This window comes from Perognathus longimembris, chromosome 6, assembly GCF_023159225.1.
Source record: "Perognathus longimembris pacificus isolate PPM17 chromosome 6, ASM2315922v1, whole genome shotgun sequence".
Classification (NCBI taxonomy): domain Eukaryota; kingdom Metazoa; phylum Chordata; class Mammalia; order Rodentia; family Heteromyidae; genus Perognathus; species Perognathus longimembris.
This window is the reverse complement of record NC_063166.1, coordinates 53651433-53664241: the sequence shown is the minus strand read 5'-3', so window position 1 is coordinate 53664241 and position 12809 is coordinate 53651433. Positions and strand designations below refer to the sequence as shown.

Below are 12809 nucleotides of genomic sequence, written 5' to 3'. Positions count from 1 at the left end.
ATTACAGGTGTTAGCCACTCTGTGCCCAGCTTACATACATATAGTCTTTAAGATGTATTATTCTGTTTTTAATTTGTTGAAGATTTTTATCATGGAGAGGCTGAAATTTATTAAATGCTTTTTGTGCACATGTTGAGGTGATCGTATAGTTTTTGTCCCTTATTCTATAAATGTAACATACTGCATTTATTAATTTGTGTGTATTAAACTATCTTTCCATCTTTGGGAGATGTCCAACTTGATTATGGTCTGTAATCTTTTTTGTGTTTGTGTTTGTGTGTATGTGTGCCAGTCCTGAGGCTTGATCTCCAGACCTGGCTCCTTGTTGTCCCTGGGCTTTTCAGCTCTACCACTTGAACCACAGCTCTACTTCAGACTTTTTGATGGTTAATTGGAGACAAGAGTCTCCTGCCTTGTCTGTAATCTTTTTAAGGTACTTTGAATTTAGTTTCCTAGTGTTAGGTTGAGAATTTTTATGTTTTTGATCATCAAGGGCATTAGTCTTAACCTGTTTTTTTTTTTTTTTGCTTTGTATCAAGGTAATGCTGACATAGAATAAGTTTGGAAGAGTCAGAGAGGTATATTTTGTTTCTACATGAAGGGTATGTTATCAAATATTGTAAAGATTTCTTTTTCAAATATTAGCAAATCTTGTGTAGGGGGCTTGAACTAATAGCTTTGGTGCACTGTCACTGAGCCTCTGTGCTCAAGGCTAGCGGTCTACCACTTGCTGCTTCCAGTTTTTGAGTGGTTAATTGGAGGTAAGAGTCTCATGGGGACTTTTCTGCTTTGGTTGGCTTCGAAACATGATCCTCAGATCTCAGCCTTCTAAGTATCTAGGATTACAGGCATGAGACACTGGCACCCTGCACTCAATATTCTTATTCATAGATACATCTTACCAAATAATGCCTTTTAATTTTTCAATTGCAGTGTCAAGTGGTCATTGAACAAAGTTATGGATTATAAAATATTTAAGTATGTCCATTATACATACAATTAGGTTTCTGATATAGCATTTATCCAGAAATCATGTGATAATCATATATTTGACTTTTTTTTTTTTTTGGCCAGTCCTGGGCCTTGGACTCAGGGCCTGAGCACTTTCCCTGGCTTCTTCCCGCTCAAGGCTAGCACTCTGCCACCTGAGCCACAGCGCCCCTTCTGGCCGTTTTCCATATATGTGGTGCTGGGGAATCGAACCGAGAGCTTCATGTGTAGGAGGCAAGCACTCTTGCCACTAGGCCATATTCCCAGCCCTATATTTGACATTTTAAAAATAGTATGTATCCATGATTTTATAACAACTTCTAGGTACTACATTTTTATCCATTAAGTAAACATTTAGTAGCTTTAGTTCTGGGTAGATGGAGGATTGTATGTGTGTTGAGCAGCAGATTGATAAACTTTGGAAGTGGGTTGAGGATGTAGCTCAGTGCTGGAGTACTTGCCTAGCAAGCACAGGCCCTAGGTTTATCTCTAACACTGCAAAAAATAAAATAAGTTCTTGCTCTTAAAGAGTATGACCAGGTGAAAGTTTCAACTAACAGGTAACTTTCACAGTATTGTGCTGGAAGTGTATTTTTTGTTAGTACATAAGAACATTTAGATTAGAAAAGGTAACTGGAGGCCTTCTCAGAGGAGGTGATGTCTGAGCTGGAAGGTGATCAGTTGAAGAGGAGGAAAGTTGTCACAGGAATATGGCATATTGAGGGAATCTTAAGAGTCCTGTGTGGTTGGAAAAGGAGTGCACGCTAACGAGAAAGAAATGTAAAAGGAGGCTGGAGAAGTAGTGCATAAAGAGGTTTATCCTGTGCTAAGGGAACTGGATTTAAGTCTGAAGAGTAGAAACCTTGAATGAAAATGGCAGTAAACTGTTTTGCAGTGTGCTTACCATCCCTTCCTTGCTTTTTGCCTCCACTACCATTTTTTGTCTGTCTTTCTCCTCTCTCTCTCTCTCTCTCTCTCTCTCTGTCAGAAAGTGAGGGATTTTCTTTGTAAGGTTTATAAAACTCCTTATTGTATATGTAAACATACAAGGTCAAATCACATGTACATAAACATTAACTAAAGTATGATATATGCAGGGGAGAATTCCAGTGGTGTAATTCTTTTGAGCAATAAACTTACAGTGCAGCAAAAAGAATATTAGGAAGCTGGTACTTGAGATGTATGGAAAAGGTGAAGTATGAAGAGAGGAAGGTTGGGAGTCATAATTTCCATTGTACATATGTGAAAATGCAACTTGGAAAATTGAGGGGAGGGTGGGATTGGGAGAGATGGAAGAGAGTGATGAAGGAGGTAACACTGATCAAGGTGTACTTACAGATTGACATGTTGTATTGTAATCCATTTGTGCAACTAAAGATAATTATAGTAATTTAAAAAACTACCTTCTTGTCCCTACCCTCCCTTTCTCACTTATTGCCTGTCACATGGGGTAGGAAATCTGTTAACAAACTTATAAGACTTGTCTAAAAAATAAGTTTGCATGCATTCTGAGTGAGATTTACGAGTGGGATTTATTATATTGCTTACTTTGTTGCAATAGGTTTTTTTTTTTCCTGTACTTGTTTAAACAACAAATAAGTTTCTTTACGAGTTTTTCTCCCCTCCTTTTTGAAGGGGGAGCACTGATTTATAGAGTTTTACTTAAGATTTAACTGAGTGTTTTAGTGGGGGTTGAGTGTTGAGTGTTCCTATGTGACAGTAGGATTGCTATTTGGTCAGCATAAGCCATCATCTCAAGAATGTTGTTTGGGCTGGAGATATGGCCTAGTGGCAAGAGTGCTTGCCTTGTATACATGAGGCCCTGGGTTCAATTCCCCAGCACCACATATACAGAAAACGGCCAGAAGTGGCGCTGTGGCTCAAGTGGCAGAGTGCTAGCCTTGAGCAAAAAGAAGCCAGGGACAGTGCTCAGACCCTGAGTCCAAGCCCCAGGACTGGCCAAAAAAAAAAAAAAAAAGAATGTTGTTTGTACTTTGGAGAATGAGAACTTTTATAACTGGAAATTGGTGGTAAATTTAATGCTATTCATCCTTTTTAAAAAATAGATTATATCAATGTATTAAGGCAGAGAGCTAGCTTGGAATATTTTCTGAATCCCTGGTAGTGACAGTAAATTGGAAAGCAGCTGGAGCAGGTGACTCCTCTTTAGCTGGCTGTAGCCCTGCAGGTCTACAGCTTGCCTAGCAGAGAGGAAACTTGGATTCAGCTCTGATACACACTTTTAAGCAAGATGTGATCTGTAAAAGTACATGCAGTAACTTTCCATATATATATATATATATATATATATATATATATTTTTTTTTTTTTTTTTTTTTTGCCAGTCCTGGGTTTGGACTCAGGGCCTGAGCACTGTCCCTGGCTTCTTTTTGCTCAAGGCTAGCACTCTGCCACTTGAGCCACAGCACCACTTCTGACCGTTTTCTATGTATGTGGTGCTGGGGAATCGAACTCAGGGCTTCATGTATGCAAGGCAAGCACCCTTGCCACTAGGCCATATTCCCAGCCCACTTTCCATATTTTTAATTTATCAAAGTAATTGAGTATTTGCTGTGTGCTTGCTTGACTTGTGTATGAGGAATGGACAGATCTGGGATGAAACCTAGTGACTCACCAAGAAACTGCACATTTCTTTTTATGTATGCCTACAGGTGATAGGAGTGCCTAAGAGAATGGTTAAAAGGTAGTGTCATTGACTTACAATGTTAAGGGAACTGTCATCTTTCTCTTGGGCAGATACTAGCTATTTAGCCACTAATAGTCATGGGAATAAAGAAGAAATGTGTACTAAAGCCATGTCTAATTTACAGTTCTGCTTAACCCAATAAATATAAAGTTGTTTTGAGTATCTGTTTTAATTTGTGTAGGTTTTTTTTTGTTTGTTTTTTGCTAGTCCTGGGGCTTGAACTCAGGGCCTGAGCACTGTCCCTGGCTTTGTTTTGCTCAAGGCTAGCACTCTGCCAACTTAGGCCACAGCACCACTTCTGGCTTATTTTCTGTGTATGTGGTGCTGAGGAATCAACCTAGGGCTTCATGTATACGAGGCAAGCACTCTTGCCACTGGGCCATATTCCCAGCCCCACTGTGTAGATTTCTTTAACCAAAGTATTTTAATAAAAATTAGAGTTGAAGAAGCTCTAACTAGATGTTAAATAAATCTTTTTTCTCTTTTTTTTCTTTTTGCCAGTGCTGGGGCTTGAACTCAGGGCCTGAGCACTGTCCCTGGCTTCTTTTTGCTCAAGGCTAGCTAGCACTCTAGCACTTGAGCCACAGCGCTAATTCTGGCATTTCCTACATACGTGGTGCTGAGGAATCGAACCCAGGGCTTCATGCATGCAAGTCTCTTCTGCTAAGTCCATATTCCCAGCCCTAAATCTTTATTTTCTGAATGGTACCCTTGCTATGTGCTGTACTTAAGTGCTTGATGTGTGTGGTTTAAAGCTTCTTGAATTAGCGGTATAATTCCCATTTTACAGATGATAAAGCAAAGGTTACAGAAGTTAGCGGGAACATGCCAAGTTGCCAGATCTGGCTATATCTGACTCACCTGTAGTATGTTCTCTTTGTTTACACAAAAATATGTGTTGTAAGGTTAAATGTTTTGAGTTCAGTTTCTGAGAAGGACAACTTGTGAACGAAGACTTCCATCTTTCCAGTCATGGTCTCTACAGTTACAGAGCTCTCATATCTGCGTACTCTTCACTGAGCTATTAAAATGAATCAGAACATACTGCTGAAGTAATGAAAGGCTTAAGGAGAATTATTTTTTAAATTAGCTTACATCAGTTATATGGGGGGGTGGATTTCATTGTTATATTTCTACTCACAATTTTCATATCAGCAGCCCATTATGAAATTTTAATAGTAAGTGACTGATAATGAATATTGATCACAGTTTTTTAATGTATCAAAACAGAGATCTTTAATTCTTTTTTTGTGTTAGAAAAAGAGATACTGTGGGGATGGGCTTTTTTCCAGCTGTCTACTGCATATTACAAAAGGAATATATTTACAGATTCTTAGAGCCCCAGTGAAGGGCTATTTCCCCTAACCACCATATGGTATGGTGAGGGGTAACTTACATAGTATAAGTAAGCTTTAAAAAGTTGATATCCAAAATCAGTAGTGATTATGCTAAATATTTTTTGTTTTCTTATTGAGTATTTGCCAATCTATAGCCAAAAATGCAGTAGTCTTGTATTTGGTTTGGTAGAAACAGTTTCATGCATTTCTTTTCTCCTCATAGGCCTCTGGAGTGCAAGTTGCTGATGAAGTGTGTCGCATTTTCTATGACATGAAAGTTAGAAAATGCTCCACACCAGAAGAAATCAAGAAAAGGAAGAAGGCTGTCATTTTTTGTCTCAGTGCAGACAAAAAGTGCATCATTGTTGAAGAGGGCAAAGAAATTTTGGTTGGAGATGTTGGTGTTACCATAACCGATCCTTTCAAGCATTTCGTGGGAATGCTTCCTGAAAAAGATTGTCGTTATGCTTTGTATGATGCAAGCTTTGAAACCAAGGAATCTAGAAAAGAAGAGTTGATGTTTTTTTTGTGGTAAGTGTTTAGAAATATTGGGCCTCCGTAATTTTGAGAGTTAATCCCTTATTGTCAGTGTCTGGAGAACCAGTCTAAGACCAAAGTAGTGCTGTCTGCAGTCATCATTTTATTTTTGCTTAGATTTCATAAGTTCTTAGCTGAATTCATATTTGTGGGGCCAACACTGAATTCTTATGTACTTGAAAGAACATGACCTAGTAGTTGTTTTGATGGGAAAAGGGCAAGAGACAGGTTTTGTACATCAGATATGGAACATTTGAAATGTTTGTGGAAAGCTCTGTGGACACTGTAGCTCTCTAGGTAGTAGTTTTTTTGTTTTTGTTTTTTCCCCAGTCCTGGGGCTTGACTCAGGGCCGGAGCACTGTCCCTGGCTTCTTTTTGCTCAAGGCTAGCACTCTACCTCTTGAGCCACAGTGCCACTTCCGGCCTTTTCTGTTTATGTTGTGCTGAGGAATTGAACCTAGGGAGGGCTTCACGCATGCTAGGCAAGCACTCTACTGCTAAGCCACATTCCTAGCCCTCTAGGTAGTTCTATAAAGTAACGTGTGTATGGTCTTGCTGTTGAAAGTAGTTTAGGTCTTTGGAGTAAGTCAGTATTTGAGATTGAACCTTAAATAAAAGTCTTTTGTGCATCCCCCATTTAATTATGCCACATTGTTTGAGGTTTTTCTTTTCTTTTCTTTTCTTTTTTTGGCCAGTCCTGGGGCTTGGGCAGGGCCTGAGCACTGTCCCTGGCTTCTTTTTGCTCAAGGCTAGCACTCTGCCACTTGAGCCACAGCGCCACTTTTGGCTGTTTTCTGTATATGTGGTGCTGGGGAATTGAACCCAGGGCCTCATGTATAGTAGGAGGCAGGCACTCTTGCCACTAGGCCATACCCTCAGCCCCATGCCACACTGTTTGATATGACCCTACAGTTAGAATATTCTGTAGCTTCCAAGGGAAAAGGGAAATGGTAAACACTCCCTTATGTGTTGGGGTACATGAGGCCTTCTGGCCTGAGCTAGGGCAAGGCAGAGAAATTCTTAGAATGCAAGCTTGCATAGGAAGGGCAAAGAATTGGGATTTAAAGGCAGGAAACCTTAGATCACACCTCAGTTCCATTTTAACAAGCTTTTTCTGTGCTTGATTGACCAAAGTGCTGTAAAGGAATGCAAGTAGGTGGTCAAGTTATATGGATTGGGGCAGCTCCATTGAAACTGGTATGTAAAGGTAATAGTTGGTAAGACAAAATTAGAAGAATATGGGTTTTGAATGAGGGTAGACTTATTAAACTTTATTTCTACTGTGTACTAGGTATTGTGAGGGCCTGGGGAAATGAAAAGCTCTTGTAATGAAAAGAACAGTATCTGCCCTTGTGGATTACAAGGCATGCCTGCCTCAGCTGTAAATACCAACTTTTAAGCTGGCATTTCCTTTATTTGCACTTTATTTCCATGTATTTTTCCACTATGAGAATTATACTTTCTTATTAAAGAGCATTATGAAAATATACATAGAAAAAAGGAAACTTAGTATAAATGCAGTAACTTATTTTGCAGTTAATTTATGAAGACATAGAACTTTACTGTAGATATTTTCCATAGCAAGCTCCCAAGGTGTGGTTATGGTTTTACCTTCCCACTGAACCTTAGTCCTGAGAGGAATCAGCACCCCAACAGACTAGGTGGGTTCAATGACCTGGAAATGGAGACTTCTCTGTACTTCTTTGATTTGGGTAGTGTGGTAAGCAGCCAGTCCTGACGCCTGCTGGAAAAAAGGGAAAGCCAGCCTTACTGAGTAAGCATCTGAGCAGGGTGAGCGTTCCTGCTCACAGTGCATCGTTGGTTTCGGGGTTGATGGTGAGAGTGCTATGAAACATGCACTGTGCTTGGCCTGTGCCTCCATCCCTGAGAGTAGGCACTCAAGTATTGTGAGTACACGATAATGGAGACACTGGCAAGCAGGGCATAATTACTACCAAGTTGTCACTTAGCCAAAAAAAAAGGAGAAGCTTTTTGAAAGTTGTATTTAGAACTATGAAGTCACACACATGGATTTAATCACAGGTTTTGACTCCTGACTTGATATTGAACATGTTATATTCAACTGAGATGGGAACAAGTGGCTGTACCTACTGTTGGAACAGATGTATGTTAGAGGACTGGAAAGAGTTGAAAGGGGAACTTGACCTTATTTACAGTTTGTTCTTTTTTAGGAAATATTTGGAAGCAAAAATGCCAGATTATCAACATTTTAAAATTTTGGGTGGCAGGCATTTGACTTGCCAATTATTCTTTGTATTTTGAAAACTTTTTGTGCGTATTTGAAACTTTTGTAAATTAGAAACCTTTTTGTGTGTTTGAAACTTTTTAAAATTAGAAAGCCCTTGTATAAATATTAGCCTGAATTTTACCCACAAGAAAAAAAAAGTGTTATAAAAAAGAAATTGGGTTAAACAAGGGTACCCAGTGTCAGATCTCTTATAACCATGTCAGTAGTTCTACTTTTTGCATTGTTCTTGCATTTATATTCACTCTGGTCAGCATGAGTGATTCTATATACACCACCATGCATAGCATTTACCCTCTGAGAAAGTGGGGACATAAAATCTCGGTCAGGAGATTGAGTTTCCTCTTGTTGCCTGTCACCGATGGGAATTGTTTGATAAGATGGCAAGTTGTACTTTCTCTTAAACCACTTTTATTTTTGGCATCCTTCCATCTAGGGCACCAGAACTAGCACCTCTGAAAAGTAAAATGATCTATGCAAGCTCCAAGGATGCCATCAAAAAGAAGTTTCAAGGTATGTGTTACTTACCTCCAGGTGATTAGAATTAGCAGTAAGCCCCTGGACCCACACCAGAACTTTTCTTCATTGCTTGTTCTGAGGAAATAAACGGCCTCTGAGCATCTTCTGACATCACAGAACCATTGTTAAAAATACTCCTTCAATATTGGCTGTGTGACACTTGTTTAAAGACAGGGCCATTTATTTATTCATTCATTCATATATTTAGTGCAGGTCCTGGGATTTGCCTCAGGACCTGGTGCTGTCCCTAAGCTTTTTTGCTCAAGGCTAGCACTCTTAACACTTGAGCCACAGAGCTTAAGCGTCTCCTGGACTTTCCTGCCTGAGCAGCTGGCTTTGAACCATAATCCTCAGATCTCAGCTTCCTGAGTAGCTAGAATTATAGGTGTGTGCCACTGGCACATGGCTCATTTTTTATTTTTTAATGACAAGGCCTTGACTTGTAACTCAGGCTGGCTTTGAATTTTCTCTGTTCGTCAGGTTGGCCTTTAATTCTTAGCCTTTTGCACAGACATATGGGTTACAGACATGGTACCACCCTCAGCTAAGGCTGGTTTGAAACTAGTTTCTCATGGAGGACGTGGAGACCAATTGTTTTACATTAGTTGTACTGTGTAATCGATTTCCTATTGTCTTTGAATGTAGTTGAACGTACAACTGAATTGTTAAAAGGAAATGTTCGTAAGAGGGCAGGATGTTCTTATCTCTAGCCTTACCGTGGAGAAGGGTATGACTTTAGGTAATCAATTGTCTGTATCCAAAGGAAAGTGCACTGACTTTGAGCTGGCCAGTTATTTGCCTGCCAGTCGGTGACTGGGGTCTGGATGAGAGGGCCTAGCCTGAGTCCAGCCAGAAGAAAATGGTATGGTGGGAAGAGCATGGGGGTGTGTTCCCAGAGGCCCAGGCTGAGAGCTAAGCTTGTCCTAACTGCTGTATGACCTTGGTCAGAGCCGAATAACCTCCATGGGGGGCCTTTTTTGCCTGCTGTCTCCCTGCATTTCCAAATAGCTTCCTGAGCCAAAGGCTTGTTCAAAGTTGGTTTTGTTTTTTTCTGTGAGTGGTTCTTGTATGCTTGTAGAACAAGTTTTTTTTTTTTTTTTTTCTGTAGTTTTACTTAGCTAGGAAAACAGAATCAGAATCCTGCCTTTCCTGAGTCCCAGTGCCCCACTAGTGCCTCATTGGGTTCTTTATATGTTAGAGCTTATGATGGGGCACTCCCAGCAGTCACTTCACTTGGTGGTTAACTGACATTCTCACACTGCTTACCGTCAAAGAGTCCAGTGGATTCCTCATCACCATTAGCATGCATTGCCTTTTAGTATAGGGAATTGCTGTACAGACTTGATTTGGTGATATTAAGTGACAGTCACTTTGTTACCTTTTTTCCTAATGAAGTCTCCAGCTTTCTCAGGTCAACCTTAAGTTGCCTCACAGCTGGCATGCTATCCTTTCAGCAGAACTTGAGAAACAGTCCTAAGCTAGTGGGATAACGCAACTATTCGGAACACAGCTGCTCTTAGCAATCCTGAAAGCAAGCTAATTGTGTGGGGTGTTGATAGAGTGTTCATGTTGTTAGTTTTCATCTTGGTTGGCTTTTCAAGTGTGCAGTTGTCACACTCCTGGAGAGGTTGTGGCTGTCTCAAGAAAGAGATGTCATAGGCATCTGCCTTAGTGAAGTTCGGCACATCTTTAGAAGAGTAAGCATCATAAATTATTGTAGCAGTGCATGAAATTTTACAGGCTGAACCGAATGGTTGACTTTTGATCTAATGACCAGTATTCTAAAGCCTCCATTATGCCTTCTTGCATTCCTACCATTTCCCCGACCCACAAGGGAAGCCAGGATGCCTGTGTTAATGTGAGCTGATTTTGTGTACTATATAAAAATCATACCAATCATGTCAACTTGTTTGTTTGTTTTTTTCTGGCTTCTTGCAATCAATGTTATGTTTGTCAGAGTTGTCCATTGTAATGCATGCAGTTACAGATTATTTCTTCTCATTACTATATGGTATTTCATGGTATGTAAACACCAGTTATCCATATTGTAGGTGACCTTGGAAAGCACTGGTATCTTAGAAAAATTGCTGAGTTGCTTGCCATAATTCTAAATAGCACTATTGTTTTTCTCTCTAGGCATAAAGCATGAATGTCAAGCAAATGGGCCGGAAGACCTCAACCGCGCTTGTATTGCTGAAAAGCTAGGCGGGTCCTTAATTGTAGCTTTTGAAGGGTGCCCTGTGTAGATCATCATTCAGTGCCACAAATTGAAAGCTTCCATGTTTAATGTTATCCTCTTGCTATATAAGTAAAGCAAATTTATTTAGGTCAGGGTCTTACTGAGGGGGAGCTGTCTTGTCATCTTCTAGAGTAAAATATAAACATGTCCAAACATAGCCCTAAATAAATCTAGAATCAAAAGTTTTATCAGTGTGAAATTAAATTCTTAACTGGCCAAATGCCTATTTTGGTGAGTTAACCTATAAGGATGCTTGTGATGCTCAGGATTTTTAATAATGCAGTTCACAAAACCTCACAAGGCCATGAGAAGAACATTTTTACATCTTTGTTAACCACCAGTTACTTTCTTTTGCTTGGAGAATTGGTTATAATTTTGGCCCAAATTATTCTTAATTCTCTATTCTTTATTGACCTGAACAGCATACTTAGATATAATTTTCTTTATAATGTGTAACAACACTAATATACTAACAACAGTAAGACTAAGGCAGTCTTTTAGTTCTACCAAATGTGTAATGAAGGCCACTTCAGAATTGTGTCCACTTATAATTCACGCTGATGTAGCAAAGCACAACTCCAAGCCAGCGTGGGAATGCAAGAGGCAGCATGGCGCCTGAGGTGAGCAGCCTCACCAGCTGGGAGAACTTTTGTGAGTGACCTTGCAGCTTAGAAATCATGGTATGTCCTCAGGAGAATGTGTGATGTGTTATAACAACTAATTATGATGCAAATTAGGGCTCCACTGTAATCTGCTTTTGTTATTGAAAATGATAAGTATTGGTAAGCCAGGACACCTGCAAAATCTTTCCTTGTGTCTCCTTCAGAACTGTGCTGAACCTGGTACAGTAAGAGTTGAAGAATGCTGTTGGTTTCCTCTGGGGCTTAGGAGAAAACAGTTTCCTAGAAGTTTGTCTACTGTGGAGGTGGGGAACAGTATGGAGGATGGCACTCACAAGGGACCACTGCCCAATGACACTTGGAAGTGATCGTCATTAACATCACAGGCATGACACACGGAACAATGTAGAGATGCACAAACAGTTGAACTTAGAAGTAGCAATATAGGCTTTATGTAATAAAGGAAGCATTTTTAACTTATTGTTGTGTAATTATTCATGTGTGAATTGGGAGTGAAGGATTTGGCTTTCCATATGGGGTAAATCAAGTTTGGGTATTTTTGACAGTTAATTAAGGTAACACTCTTCTCTGCATGAATGAAAATGCAGGAAAATGCTAGGTCCCCTTATTCCAAATGTGTATCCAAATGCCAGCCTTGGGGAGGCAAAACAGTGCTTTCCTGTCTTTCAGAGTTGCCCAGAAATGGTGCCTGGCATCCTGGATTATTTTTTTCTTTATTATTTAAGTAGTTGTACATTTAACAGTTGCCATTTAACAGTTTATGAACACAATATATATTGATTAACATTCTCATCCATCCCTCCTCTATACCACCTTGCCTTGTGCTTAATTTTGTAGCATATACATTGGATTCTTGGTTGCATTCTCCTAGTCTTTCTTTATTCATCTACCCCTGTCCCCCACTCCACTCCTTTTAAGAACCCACTTCATGGCATTTCATTTTGGTGAACTCTGCTTAAGTAATTACACTGCTTGAGATTTCTCTTGAAGCTACTGTGTTTCAGTTAATGTATTTCTATGGATTACTTTTCTCTGCAAAACACTGCTTTTAGTGACCATAGTAATAGTAAGTACACCAAGAACGTGCCACCACCCAGCGCTGCCTTGTCAAGAATAAGCCCTGTAGGTAGAGCCAGGTATTGGTCGAGGGTGTTTAAGAACAGCTTTCTGTGCTGCAGTTTCACCACCACTGCTTCAGAAGTACAGGCACAGGGTGTGTGTGTATGTGTGTGTGTGTGTGCGCGCACGCGCATGTGAGGGGAAGAGTGCTGTGGGAAACGGTTATCCATGTCTGTAAACACCCAGCTTTACACTCTTAGAAATGGGGAAGGCACTAATGGTTACTTACGTCTCTGGAGCCTGTTTGGTTTCAGGCTTTGGGGAAGTCAGGGCCAGGAGTTCTGCTGACAGCACTCCTCTTCAGGTGGGTCTGGTATGATTAAGAGTTTACATTGGTCAGGAGCAAACCACAAGTTACTGTGCTAGGAAACACATTTACATCTTCAGAGGTAAACACATAACAAATGTACATATGGAAATTTGCTTATGGTTCCTCTAGTGGTTAATCTTGGAC

At 40.0% G+C, this 12809-nt stretch overlaps 1 protein-coding gene across 1 annotated transcript in view; it reads left to right on the top strand.

The window, feature by feature from the left end:
- Dstn (destrin, actin depolymerizing factor) overlaps positions 1-11695 on the top strand; it is a 29600-nt gene extending 17905 nt beyond the window's left edge. Inside the window, exons 2-4 of the mRNA XM_048348761.1 lie at positions 5258-5565; positions 8274-8350; positions 10493-11695. Of these exons, the coding sequence (XP_048204718.1) occupies positions 5258-5565; positions 8274-8350; positions 10493-10602 (495 nt within the window). The 3' untranslated portion in view covers positions 10603-11695. The remainder of the gene's footprint in view (positions 1-5257; positions 5566-8273; positions 8351-10492) is intronic.
- Positions 11696-12809: the final 1114 nt, after the last annotated feature.